The 14,370-nt window shown below is 35.5% G+C and overlaps 1 protein-coding gene and 1 long non-coding RNA gene across 5 annotated transcripts in view; one reads left to right on the top strand and one right to left on the bottom strand.

The window, feature by feature from the left end:
- LOC309387025 overlaps positions 1-14,370 on the top strand; it is a 317,032-nt gene that overhangs the window by 125,325 nt on the left and 177,337 nt on the right. The window lies entirely within an intron of this gene.
- The window catches only part of EML6 (EMAP like 6), a 118,298-nt gene that overhangs the window by 68,086 nt on the left and 35,842 nt on the right, over positions 1-14,370 (bottom strand). For all 4 annotated transcript variants that reach the window (XM_081943077.1, XM_081943079.1, XM_081943078.1 and 1 more), the window contains 3 exons: positions 4,851-5,052; positions 3,942-4,079; positions 2,739-2,995 (listed from right to left, as the gene is read on the bottom strand). In XM_081943077.1, coding sequence (XP_081799203.1) covers positions 2,739-2,995; positions 3,942-4,079; positions 4,851-5,052 — 597 coding nt within the window. The remainder of the gene's footprint in view (positions 1-2,738; positions 2,996-3,941; positions 4,080-4,850; positions 5,053-14,370) is intronic.

Here is a 14,370-nt window from a genome sequence, read left to right as displayed (position 1 = left end):
ATTGAGTCAAAGTCTCTAAGGGAAAAAAACCCCTCTGTCATAGCAATCATGAAACAATGAGAACTTCTTGATAACCACTATTACTATTGTGAGAAAAAAGAAACGGCTCTATCAAAAATCTTACACAATCTCCCTTTGATGTATAAATAAAACCCAGAATGGGGATTAGGTTACAATTTTGTTTTGTAGATGAGATTTGATTAAAAAAGATCTCAGTGAGTCTGGAAAAGGAATTTGATCTCCACCTTCATTAAGTATTTATATATGTCATCATCTTTCACTTGCAGATGAATTCTCTCCCATCTTTCCCCCTTACAGTATTTGTAACAACAAATCATTTGATTTACAATACAATAACATTATTTTTTACAATAAATTAATTTTAATTCATTTCTGTATGTTGTTTTGATGTCCAACATTTATTTTTACAGATCTTTTAGGTTTTGCCTCATAAATCCTTATTTCCGTGTCCAATAACAAGCAACCCACGGGGGAAAGTTTAAATATGATGGCTCTTCTCTTGACTGAAAATGATACATTTTACTATTTCTCTCTCTCCCTCTCTTCTTTCCCTTCAAGGTTTGTATATATTTTTAGTTTTAAATATCTCTATTACTAATGCTGATTTTTCCTAATTTTAAATATGTATGCACACACACACTGTACAAGTCACCCATAGTCCCAGAGATGGGAAGTGATATAAATTTGATTAATAAATAAATACATTTTGTTTGTAGTAGTGGCAGTGGTTCATCTCCTTCCTGAATGGTCAGTCCCAGTCCATGTTGACAAGAGGGAAAAGATCACATCTACTCATGTGGGGCACCTCAGTGTTTAATGCTTTCATCCCCCCTTTTTAATATCTACATGAAGCTACTGAGTGAAGTGACTTCAGGGTTCAGTATTATTAATAATCAATTGTGCATTTCAATCTGCGGCTGCATAAGTGAAGTTGGAGGCCTGGATAGGAAGAAACACTTCAGCTAGGATCCCAAGAAGATTGAGTTGTATGTCTGTTGGGGCCTCTGGGTTGATAATATTGTCATCTTTGGAATGGGATGGGGTTGCATTTCCCCATTTAAGACTAGTGTGCAACTTGGAGGTTGGACTGGACTCCCAGTTATTGTTTGAAGAGCAGATGATAGCTGTGGTCAGGAGGGTCTTTATGTAGGTTCACCTTGTGTGTCAGTTGTGCCCTTTTCTCAATCACGAGGTTCTTCAGATGATTGCTAGTCACCTCACAACTGAACGATGACAATACGTTCTACATGGGGCTGCTCTTGTATGCCATCTAGCTACAGTTGGTTTAAAAAGCAAGGGTACAGGCAGGAACAGTTACTCATCACTATGCTCATGAGTCATTGCTGCTGCACAAACTGCATTAGTTATTGTTTGGTTTCTGGCTGCAATTCAAGATGCTGATTCAAACCTATAAAGTCCTTAGTGGCATAGAGCCTAGTTATTTGACAAATTGTCTGTTTCCCATTATTCCTGCTCATCGGTCCAAGTTAGTACACTCTGTGTTCCTTCTACAAAAATTGTGATCTTGTGCAACTGAGGAAGTGTGCCTTCTCTGTCATGGCCTTTTCTCTCTCTAACACAACATCTAACCAGAGATATATGTATAACTCCATTATATCAAATATAATTCAGATGAGACAGTTACATTTATGTTAATTTTATCATAGTTTTATGATATGCTAATTTCTCTTACTGGTATAATGAAACATTAAGGAAAATTACAGAAATTGCCATTTGCCTAATGATAAAAGTGCACAACTGATAAATGGTGCTTTAAAATGAGGTTTCATTGTATTGTATCATTGTATTATTGTATAATTGCATAAAAAATGTAATACTATTACTTGATATTGTTATTCTAAATTCTAATAAATTCTAATATTAGCTAATCCAGTTTTCGTAGTCAAATCTATTTTCCATTGTTATGCCCATCAGTTCCAATAAATTTCAGTAATTATTTCTAACTTTAGTAATAGTGTTATTATATTTCTTTACACAATATGCAATGATGTAAACTTTACCATAATTTTAAACATAAATTTTAAAAATTTAATTTTAAAGATAATAATGTACAACTTTAAAATTAAGAAAATTCATATACAGTGGTGAAACTGATGATTTTAGCTAATCTATTTGGCTAATGTTTGTATTTATTCTACACACACACACACACACACACACGCACACACACACATACACCTGTTCATCTTTGGAGGTTAAAGGAATATATATGTTTCCCCATGCTCTGGTTTAAGTTCCTTTGCTAGCTAGATGATAGATGACAGACAGATAGATGCAGATAGAAGACACAGAGAGAGAAAGAGAGAGAATATATATGTATATTCTATATATTTGTTTTCGTAGATTTTCACGGGTGTAGGTATGCTGATTTTGTTGTATTCGGGTCTTTTCCCGTGTAGGATTGATCCTACACGGGAAAAGACCTGAATACAACAAAACCATCATATGTGTGTGTGTGTGTGTGTGTTTGTGTGTGTATACACACACACACACACACAGAGAGAGAGAGAGAGAGAGAGAGAGAGAGAGAGAGAATATATAGAGAGACAATATAGAGAAAGATAGGTTAGTGGGGAATAATGCTTATAAATAATGCTTAAGTAATCACACAGTCCTAACTCTAGAGTATATTGATTAAACATTTTATGTATTGCTCATTAAAATTAAACACATGCAATGAAGAAATATTTACTTACATGGCATCCTGTAGAAGAAGCGTGCTCCTGCACCATCATTTGTTTGCAAGAATTTACTGTCTAGAGACCAGTCAATATGAGTGATAAAACTAGAAGACTTGCTGCATTCTCCAGTTTTCTTATACCGCTGAGCAACTGCATAGATATCTACCTGACCATCATTAGAACCCACTGCAAGATAGCAGCCATCTGGTGAAAACTTCATTTCGTGAATTACTTCTTTCCGATCTTTGATATGAACAACTTCTGTCATATCTCTGCAGAGTGTTGAAAACATTGTTAGCAGTGGGTGTGCAAATGAAAAATGATAAGATGGTGGTATGCAGTCTTATTATCTACACAGATTCTATGTTGTACAAACATGCTCTTAAAGGGTAATCCGATGCATATATAGTTAAGAGGTCCTATTAAACTCAACAGAATTTGTTTTTCAAAAGTAGCATATATCTGCTTTGTAGCAGAATATTATCATGTAGTTTAGGTACAGGTAACAAATGAGATCTGGTTAGAAAACTATGATTTAATTAGCCAGAATTAAAGCATCTAAGCTAGGGATGCAAAAAGATATATAAAGATATATAGATTAGGTCTATTCATCATGGTAGTTTGGTTTTGTTCTAATTTAAAATTAAGTTCTAATTTAGAAAAATTGCATTGGCTTACCATAAACTCTAAGTGATGAATACTGGTATACAGATCACAATTACTAATTTTATATATTGTGCTTGACCTAGAGGTGGTATTCAGCAGGTTCTGACCAATTCTGGAGAACCGGTAGCGGAAATTTTGAGTAGTTCAGGGAACTGGCAAATATCACCTCTGACTGGCCTCACCCTCATCTATTCTCTGCCTCCTGATTGGGAGGAAATGGGGATTTTGCAATAACCTTCCCCTGGAGTGGGGAGAGAATGGAGATTTTACAGTATCCTTCCTCTGCCACTCCCACTGCCATGCCCACCAGCTCATACCACGCCCACCAAGCCACGCCCACAGAACCGGTAGTAAAAAAAAAAAAGAATCCTACCACTGGCTTGACCCATGTAAATTTTTTCGGAAAACTTATCCTCAAGCTTTCAAAATATGTTGTACCAGACTATTGTGTCTTATTCAGGCCAACAATATATAAAACTATTCTCAAAAATTGCATTAATACACTTCAGATTTGGTCTGAATTATTTTTTTAAAGGCAGGAGTCAAGCCTACCTTACTCTCAGAACAATAAAAGAGCCATCTTTCATTCCCAGAGCCAGCTGAGATCCATCAGGGCTGAAAGATACACTCCGCACAGCTTCTTCCATATTGCATCGGGCAATCAAAGCGTGATCAGCAAGACTCCATAACCTTCACAAGGAAGGAAAAAAGAAAGAAGCCTGTTAATCACTACAATGTGGCATTTAATGTGTTGCTTTTTTGGCCAGAGAGACATTATTCCAAACTTTATGTGCATCTCTCCCATTCTATTTTCTGTTTATCTGGTTCACAGAACAGATTAACCTAAAAAGGGATTGGGTAGTTTGCAGTTCAACATGAGAACGAAATGAGAAATCATCTCATCACCATGTGATTCTATTCTCCATTATTTTTTATTTATAACTGGAATGAAGAGGTACAGGGAATGTTTATCAGATTTGAAAATGGCACTAAATTATACAGGTATCTTAACTATTAATCACATTAATATTTATCACATAATTACTGTATTTGTATTTATTTGTTGATTTATATCCCATCTTTGTTCAGGATCTCAAGGCAACATATAGAATGCTACCTCCAATTTTCCTCACAACAGCAATTGTGTGAGGTAGGTTTGGGGAGAGAGATAAAATAATTTTCACAGCTATCACATATTTTAACACTACTTGGGTTTTCTTTTAGCAAACACATTTGCTAAAAAATACTTGCACTTTAAGTATCTACTCTTTGGCTAATAAACTACATATCAATGCTGGAATAAATAATATATAACTTAAAAAATAAATAAAACATCTAGCTGAATATTGCTTAATTTGCCTTCTTCCAATTCATTGATCACCAGCACCGTAATCTTCAAAGCCATGAGGATTTCCCAACACAACTGTCGTGAAATATTAGGGATACATGCTGTTGCCTTACCGCACAGATCGATCATCACTGCCAGTAACAACTAATGGCTTTTTGGGGTGGACTGCCAGAGCCCAGAGCTCGCCTTCACAGTGACCTTGCATTATAAGCATTGGCTTGTCTCTTTCTCTCACAATAATTTCAAATATTTCACTGTCCTGTGTTCCTGCTAGAAGCCGATCTGCTTTCCAACACACGCTTCTGATAGATAAACCTGAGAAAGGACAGAATAATCTTTGTATATTAATGAATAAATTATCTGTAGTGGGCAGAATCCAGCTTAGGTTAAGTATTGTGAAGCCCTATTACTTTTCAGTAGAAGTTTTAAAAACGCCTGTAATTCGTCTTCTTTGGAATGCAATAGGAAATAAAATGCTTCACTTTAGGAGAATCAATGGTAAGCACTTCACAGGTCATTTAAAAATCATAAAAAGAGTTTTTAAGCAAAATTAATAAGGCTAGACTTGATGGACTCAGAAAGCATTGTTTACTTATTGGTAGGGATTTGAAAAAATTGTGGGCCCATCCCTAGGAGCAGACAGAGAGTCATGGAACAGCAGAAGCTCAATTCTAAGGACTCTATAGAAAGAAACAGCCAGCAGATGTGAACATTAGAATGACATTCTGATCATGATACTTCACTCTACAGTTTTTCAAGGAGATGAAATCAGGATAGCCATGCATGCAGCAATATCTGGGGAGGACTGCCAAAATCTGCAGGAAGGTAGCGTAACATTGTGATCCAAGTACCAATGGACCCCCCATTTTGCAAAATGTCGTCATTCACAAACCATTATTTACTGTGGTTCCACTCTTTGATCTTTGGAGCATGGGGCTTTATGAAAATTGGTAGCAGGAAAAATATGATAGTAAACATCTTTCCAACTTAACTCCTCTTGAACTACTTGTTCAAAGCAATAATTACTCATGACATGCTAACTCGTCCATTCTTGCTTGTTTATATATGTGCATGTACTGTATTATCCTGCACTTTTAAAGTCAATAATAGGGAGATTTTGATAATAACATTTTAAATGTAATAAATGAGTTCAGTGACTGCTGAAACAGTTACACATTTTTTTTAACACCAACAATGAGGTACACAGGAAACTACTATAGCTCAGAGTAGACCTGTATCATTTACTCTGACTAATAACCAATTTCCAGGTTCAAGGCTTTTCTATTAGTTGCTACTTGATCCTTTAAATCTGGGGTGTTTTATATCTAAAGCATGAATTCTGCCATGCAAATTGAATGAGATTCTTTCCCCAAAGTCCAACATAATCCATCAAGTTTGTTTTGTAACACCAGACATCTACAACATAGAGAAAGGAGACTGAAGGGCTGTCAGACACTACCCAGATGCAGAGGTGGGTTGCTGCCGGTTCAGCTGAACCTGTAGTGGAAGTCAGGCCTGGGTCGCAGAACTGGCAGAGACCGAGGCCTGCCACGCTCCCGAACTGGTTCCCTCGCTGCCACTGGGCCGACGCCATTTTGGATTTCAGTGACTGCATGTGTACAGTTCACTGTAAATTGTTCTGCATATGCAGACATAACAATTTACATCAAAACTATGTTTGATTTTGTGGATTACAAATTGGACGAACTGGCATAGACAATACCTAATGCTAATTTTCTGATTCAATATGATTTGCCTATTAGTATGCTTTAGTATGCAGTTTTCTATACTTTTTCATAATATTTTTCAATCTCCAGTTTCTATAGCAGCAAATACTTATGTACACATAGAACATTTTTTCCTGAAGGACTATAACTGATTATCTCTATGTAATAGTGAAGCAGATGCTCATTTCTGTATCTTGGTTACAGTATTAACTATGTTAACAGTACATATGGACAAATACTAAACAACTGTTAATTCTTATTGCTGGCAGGTTTGCAATCTGTTTCATCATATCAAGCTCCTTCCTAAAATATAATAAACAGATGTTATATAGATATACGAAATAGGCAAAACCCTCTCAATTTTTATATTGTAGTTTAATAAAACTATAAATTTTTGTATTCCATGGAGAATTAGTTAGCAGTAGGACTTAATTTTAAGTTCAAATTCTAATAAAGACGTCTCAGAAAACGACAGAGGAAACATAAGAAAAACACAACTTGGAGCAATCTCAAAGTGTAGTTATCAATGCTCTGATTCTCATAGTTGCAAATTAGATGCTTCCAGAGTGGTCACAAGTGTAATAGGAGTCAGTAATCTGTTTGTTTCTTAATTTAGGCTTAAAGACAATGTTTTTGTTCCATGGATTGAGAACTAGGGGCATGTAATAATAATAATAATAATAATAATAATAATAATAATATATTTATTTCTTAGCCGCACCCTCTCCTGAAGGACTCGGGGCGGCGTACAATGAAACATATGAAATAAATATGTGGACAAAACAAACATATAACAGAGACATATACCGAGACACACACAAGGAGGAGGTCGGCTGATAAATAAAAACAATTAAAATACAGTATTTAAAAACCCCTAGATAATTAAATATAATTAAAATACCCAGTTAAAAACCCGTCAGGAGCGATATGGTTAGATCAAAGTTGAGCCAGGCCAGCTGCTTGGAATAGGTGGGTCTTAAGCTTAATACGAAAGGAGCGGAGGTCAGAGGTATTCCTAATATCCGGAGGGAGGTCATTCCACAGGGCTGGGCCCGCCACAGAGAAGGCTCTACTCCTAGGCGCCGCCCCGCAACACTGTCTAGTGGACGGCACCTGGAGGAGGCCCTCTCTGTGCGAGCGAATTGGTCGCAGGGATGTATAATTTGAATGGTTGTTATGTACTCTGTGTTATGTGTAGGCAAAGATACATGTGTCTGCATGGGTATACATGAACACACACACACGCGCACACACACACACATCTGGTACTACGTAAGAATATATGGACATGTGTGAAAGACAGAGTACATAACAACCATTCAAATTATGCTATAAAACCAACATATTATGATATAGGAGATATCTGCTAATGCAGCATATGAAAAAAATAATTCCAGAATGAAGATTTCTAAGACTCAAAAGTTGGTTCTGAAAATAGAAAGTAGTTCTCAAATGAGGGACAATTTCCCTATAAACTGAAGGGGGCAGGGATAATCATTGCACAATATATTGACATAAATTCCCATGTGGGGAAATATAGGAGAGGACCACCTTGGAAGTGGCCAAACTTTGCTGAAGTTATAGAGATGGAGGAAACAGCAAAATTTTAGAGCCATAATAAAGATTGAAGTACTTTGTATTGTGGTGTTTTCCCCTGAGTTTTCGAGATATGAACAATAAAAATATTGAAAATGAAGTTATACGGTAATCCCACATTTACATTTAAAAGAGATTAAATAAATTGGCTGTTTTCTATCACTGTTTTGTAAATCACTTAATATTTCTTAAATAGAATATTTTAATATTGCTATATGTTATTAATTGTTTCTGTGCTCTGGGGAATGTATTATTAAAAACAATAAAATGATGGGGAATTAAGTAAGAATATTATAAATAAATCAATAAAAATCTGCCGTTATTGATATTTCTGCACAGCACTTATAAATCACATGGTTTCCTTTAATTATATTACTAACAATCTAGGCGGTATGTGCAAATCATGTGAGCCATACACCAATATATTATTAATATGCTCCAGCTGGTGATGTGCTAGACATAACTCAGGGCAGCTTACAAAAGCCAAGTGTTACATTTTCTGGAATTTTACAAGAAGCTTGAGAGCAGACCGCCTAGCATGCCGAACAATTGTTTGGAAGCACAGTCCCAGCAATGAAGTTGGAGAGCCGGTTGTCACACATTTATCAACATAGTATTGATGACTGGACATACTGGACAATTACACTACTTTTTAGGTGCTAGATGGCAGACCCATACTTAGATAGAGACAACCACCTAATCTGAAACAGATATTTACAAGCAACAAGATACAACAGGACGATACTAACATATGCAATAAATCTAGATGTCTCCTTTGCTCCCACATTTATACCAACAGTACTATCATAGGCTCAACAACTTCACATAAAGGCACTTTCACACATTCTTCCTCTAAAGTGATATATAACATCATCTGCTTGCAACATCCCTCTGGATTCTACATTAGACAAATGGAATAAACTTTGCACAATAAATTGACATAAAGTTGACATTAGGACTCAAAAGAAGGACAAGGTATTATGGGAGCATTGCAACTTTCCAGGGCACTTCATTATGAGTACCCATTTTGGTGAAACAAACAAACAAGCTTTGTCAGCACAATGGAGTGAGGAGCTGCTAAATTCATATAGTGTTCGTGAAAAAGCTTCAGGCTATTATAGAAGACCTCAGCAAACAGAATGGACTTTGAATATATTACAATTGTTATTTGATAACGTTCCTGTCATCTGTCTCACTTGCAACCTGCATCTGCACAAAACCTTATCGTTCTCTTCCTTTACCTCTCATCTAATTTCAATTTAAATCCAACATTGATTTAGCCATTGATTAGATGAGTTGTAGCTCACAAAAGCTTACCATATATTATGTCTTTTAATAATATTAGTTAGTGTGAAAAAGTGCTACCAGAATTTCAGGAAAAAATTATGTGATCTAGCAGCAGAAAAGCAGAAAAACTAGGAATATGGATTACACAATTTATGTCTATGTATACACAATGTATGTGTGTAGACAACTATGCTTATAATCAAAAGAATATGTGGGGATGGAACAGATGGATTCAGAAGTTGGGAGGTGGAGATTTCCTCTTTCCCACTTAATTCCCTTTTTTGATACAGAAAACCCAGCAAAGAATTCTAGTACAATATACTCCACAAATATAATCCTGTTTAATTAGCCAATTTGAATAAATGGTTTATAGGTTCTGTATCTCCACGTTTCTTTGGATATCTGGTTTTTTTTTAGCATTCTTTATATAAAGCTGTAGCACCAATAAATGGCATTGATTTAATAAATCTCTCATACAGAGAGATTTTAAAATTAACTTCCACTATCTTTAAAACAGGAATACATTTCAGATGCCCTTTGAGAAGATATGCTATTGTACAGACACACTAGGTGTTATTGACATTCATAAATAAATCATGAAAATCTAATCTGCTTAGCTTTCTGAAGGAAAAAGAAGGTATTTCTATATAACATGTCAATTTTCTCTCACTCTCCTATGTCAGGATATACGTATATTAACATGAAAACCTTGCAGCACCTATATCTCTTATTTAACAAATACATGACTAAATTTTGACTGAACATTATGTTGCAGGAAATTAAGGGACTAAATTATCGGAATCAAAAGAAGTGGCTTTATTGGTACCAGGTTCAGAGCAAATTAAGGCAAGACAGCCAATTGAACATCTGAACAACAACTTATAGAAAAGACAGCTTTTATATATTTTTCAAAAGCAGCAGAACACAAGAATATAACATGCTAGGACTGATGGGTTAGATACTAATCAAATATTTGTCCCAATAAAGCACATTGGAAAGCAAATGAGTGAATGTTAGATAAGCAGATACATATGTTGGTCTTTGCTGCTATGTGGCAAACACAGTAGATGACCACATGTGATTTTTGGTGCCTTGCTGTCTTCACATGATACTTGGCCTATGAAGATGTGATTCTTTGGGTTGTTCAGATCTATATGGGAAGTCCTAAGAGTTATTTCTGAAATGGAGCTGGAGACTATTGGATTATGCCTGGCCATTTGGGGTTGAAAGGTACTCTGTTAGTTTTTCCCGGTCCCCACTTACAATTTGAGGGTGTTGATGGCCTTCTTCTTTTCTCCCTGAATGGATATGTCTGACTGGGGTCCTGCTTGAACCTGGGAAGATTGTATTTCCTTGGCCTTCTTCACCTTTTGAGGTTTGAGACCTCATCCATTTTGGAAAGTAAATGAGCTGTGAGGCCTAGTGTTCCTTCTCTGCAGAGAAACCTGCATTCCCTAGAGGTTATGGAATACTTGGGAAAGTATGTCCAAGAAGGTGGCAGAGTTCCTTGTGGGGCAATGGATTGAGTGTGTGGACTGAGCGTATGGTTAAATGATGGGTTAGGTAGGTTGTACCTTGGTCTGGGAAGAAGGAACAAAGGGTAAGCTTGGACTGGAGAGGGGAGCACAGGGAACAGGCAGGAACACTGAGCTAAGTTTAAATTAATTTGTTAGCAAAAGAAGATATGGCAAGAACTGGGGTGGGATGCACTTGAGGATGTTATCCTTATCTCTGTAGACTATTTTTATCTAATTTCTATATTTTTTAAAAAAAAACTCTTCAATATTTCAGAATAATCCACTGTCTTGCTTTATATTAGTATGAAAGAATACATCCAAAATATTATTGAAAATAAAGAAAACAATGGCTCTTCATTTAGCATACTTCTTTCTACTAGTTTCCCATTATGGTTCTTTTTAAATAAGAAATCTTTCTTTTAATAATAAGATAAGATAAAATCTTGAAGGACATTAATGGAATGCTCTACAGCCATATTGGTGCCTACTGGCTTTGATTGAGGGCCCTCAAGACATATGGGAAAGAAACTCTTACAATCTTCTAATTCATTGTGACAGTGCAATTGCACAGCAACTCTTAAACATTAGCTGAGAGTGTATGTTTCAGATATTTATCTTAATTCATATTACTAGCAGTTCCCTCAAATACATGTAACTTACAACAAATATCCTATGCTGCACCAATATTGTCCAGTAGCCTATTTCTTGCTTGGTGTTCCCCGGAAGCTTTAAAACATAATGTTTCTTTATAGGCACATCTCAGTTTTTGCAAAAATGGGGGCTACCGCCACAATTATGCTTCAATTGTTTCAAGCTGTCAGATTTTACCAAATCAAATTCTGAAAGATATGAGAATAGAAGAGAACACACCCTTATGTGATAGAAAATACAGGGGAGGCTAACTTGGGGTTTTTTATTTTTGTGGCTTTGGTTTGGTTAGACTTTATTGGAATAACAAGAACAGATATTATTTTATTCTTGGAAGTAAAGTATTGGTTTCCTGAGAGGTTTGATGAAAATTCCAGGTACAATGCAATAACCCTCTCCTCTTATTTTTGTGTGTGTGTATCTATCTATATCTATCAATCTATCTCTTGCATTATCTCATTGACAGTTCATTATTTCATTCCAAGAACACTAGAAACTGAATGGTACTCCTCCACTTGAGAAGGCACACCCATACTTATATTAGTCTCCTGAACTATACCTTGTATATCCAGATATGCATTCATGCTACAGCCAATGGTACAGTAGCAACATTCAACAAATAAACTGCTTTTGTAAAGTAATTGTAACATAATAGCAGACTGGCATAATACTATAGCAAATGCACGAATTGAAATCCTCATTCACTCCAGCATAGTACACTCATTCAGCCATTCACCAAATAAAAACAAAATTGCACATTCACGCAAACTACCTATCCCAGATGCTTGAGGAGACAAGCAGGAGAGAATGTATTGAACTGCAAGACCCAAGATTCAAGAGAGTGGTGGAAGAAAGAAAATTGTTTGGGTTCCCCTCAACTCCATCCTTGCTGGCAAAAATGTTTTGAGACCAAAAAGAAGTTGGGCATTAAAGCCTGATACATCATTCAATTTCCTGGAAAAAGGGAATTGGTATATGTGTCAGCCTCTGTTTCGCTATTCACTTTCGGCTTGGTGTAGAATTGGTGAGGAAATTTTATTATTAGAGGAAGAGACTACCCAAGAAAAAAAATGTAAGTTAAATTAAGATTGAAGACAGAAGACTGTAGGCGGCGAGATTGATCTGCATTGAATTTAGGGTGTTATCCTGTTTCTAATATTTTTTTCACGGAAGGAACTTTTGCAGGGGCTCCCTATTTTTTAAACTGAATGGATTAATTCTTTCTTCTTCTTTTTTCACTTTTGCTTACACCTATGGATTAAAATTCTCCTTCTTTTTTTATATATATATAATGCTTGATTGGATTGTTTTTAATCTCCATTTAAGGGTTTTTTTCTTTCTTAAGCTTGGAATATAAAGAATATAATAAGAAGGATTATAAAGAGGGTTGTAACAACAGGAGGAAAAGCAGTTACACTGCCACTTAGAGGCTGGAGGCTGGATACATTGTTTTTTCTTCTTTCTCTTTGATCACTTGAAATTCAAGGTTCTTTCAGTTTGTTTACTGAGAGTGATAGTAGGAAGAGCACAAGTTGTTTATACAGGTGCCTTTTGGAAGTTCTATCACTAACTATTGGAGGGAAGACAACATTTTGATTTGAAAGAGAATAAATGAACCTCTTTGAAGTTTATTAAAATAGCCTTGAACTCTTTAGTGGCAATGTCTGCAAAATTGAAAGAATGGATCAGCAAGAAAAAGAAACTGTAACATTGCAAATGATTATGTTTGAAATTCAAAATCGATTAGTTGTGACAGAGAGAATTGAAAAGAGATTGGAGAATATGGAATACAAAACAGAAAAATCTGATGGAGAAACTGAGGATGTTTACCAAATGAAGAAAGTGGAGGACAGAGTTCAAAAGAGGAAGAAAAAAATGAGCAAAGAGATAAGAAAACTGTGGATAGTGACAGCAAAGTGAGCGTGGTTGGTAATGGCAAGAGCAGAATATAGAAAGGGGAGATAGATGGATTGGAACTCTACCCCAGACTTCAAAGCACAGAAGAAGAAAACAGAGAAAAATTGATGGAGATAAGGAGAGAAATTTCGACAGAAGCACTAGCGATAACCAAAGATAAGCTGATGGAAAGAACAGATGTTGGGTTTCAAGCTTTTATGAGATACGAAAGGAACAACATGTTGCCAAGAGAAGTTTATACAAGATTTATTAGAAAGTAACTAGAACATTAATGCTACAAGTGGCAAGAGATATAAGGACGTACTATTACTGGAAAGATACAGGTTGATGCAATGAAAATGTATAATAAAACTAAGCTAAATTTAGTTTACTAGTAGTATGCATAAAATGAAGCGACAATAGCTATAGTTAAATAATGATTAATAATGATAACAATACATATAGATATATTAGTTTGATAATATGAAATTTTATATAAACAACACATGGAGATTATGAGAGGAGGTTTAAAAGCTTTATCTAGAATATGTTATAAACATGTATTGTGATTGGATGATTTTAGGATGATTTAATAGAATGTTATCATATAATCCTTTTCTAGATTTTGAATATTATATATAAAAGGATGTAAAAACAATTATAGTCAAATTAAGGTTGAGATATAATAATTGTGATATACATGAATATAGGTGAATTTAAAATATGCAATTTGATATGAAAAGCAGGTGGTGACCATGGAAGAGATGCATGGAAATACTGTAACCAACTGACACACTTTCTACAATTTGTAATGGAAGATGGGTTTTTTAAAATGTTTGTTTGTCCTTGTTCAAAAACAAATAAAAATTGTTGTTGTTGTTTAAAAAAAAGAGAAACCACAAATGTTGTCCATCTCCGAGTGGAGTGATCAACTTCGCCAATTTTGGCCCATGACCCGCAGG

This window comes from Natrix helvetica (assembly GCF_964273705.1).
Source record: "Natrix helvetica genome assembly, chromosome: 2".
NCBI lineage: Eukaryota > Metazoa > Chordata > Lepidosauria > Squamata > Natricidae > Natrix > Natrix helvetica.
This window is presented reverse-complemented; position numbering and strand designations above follow the sequence as displayed.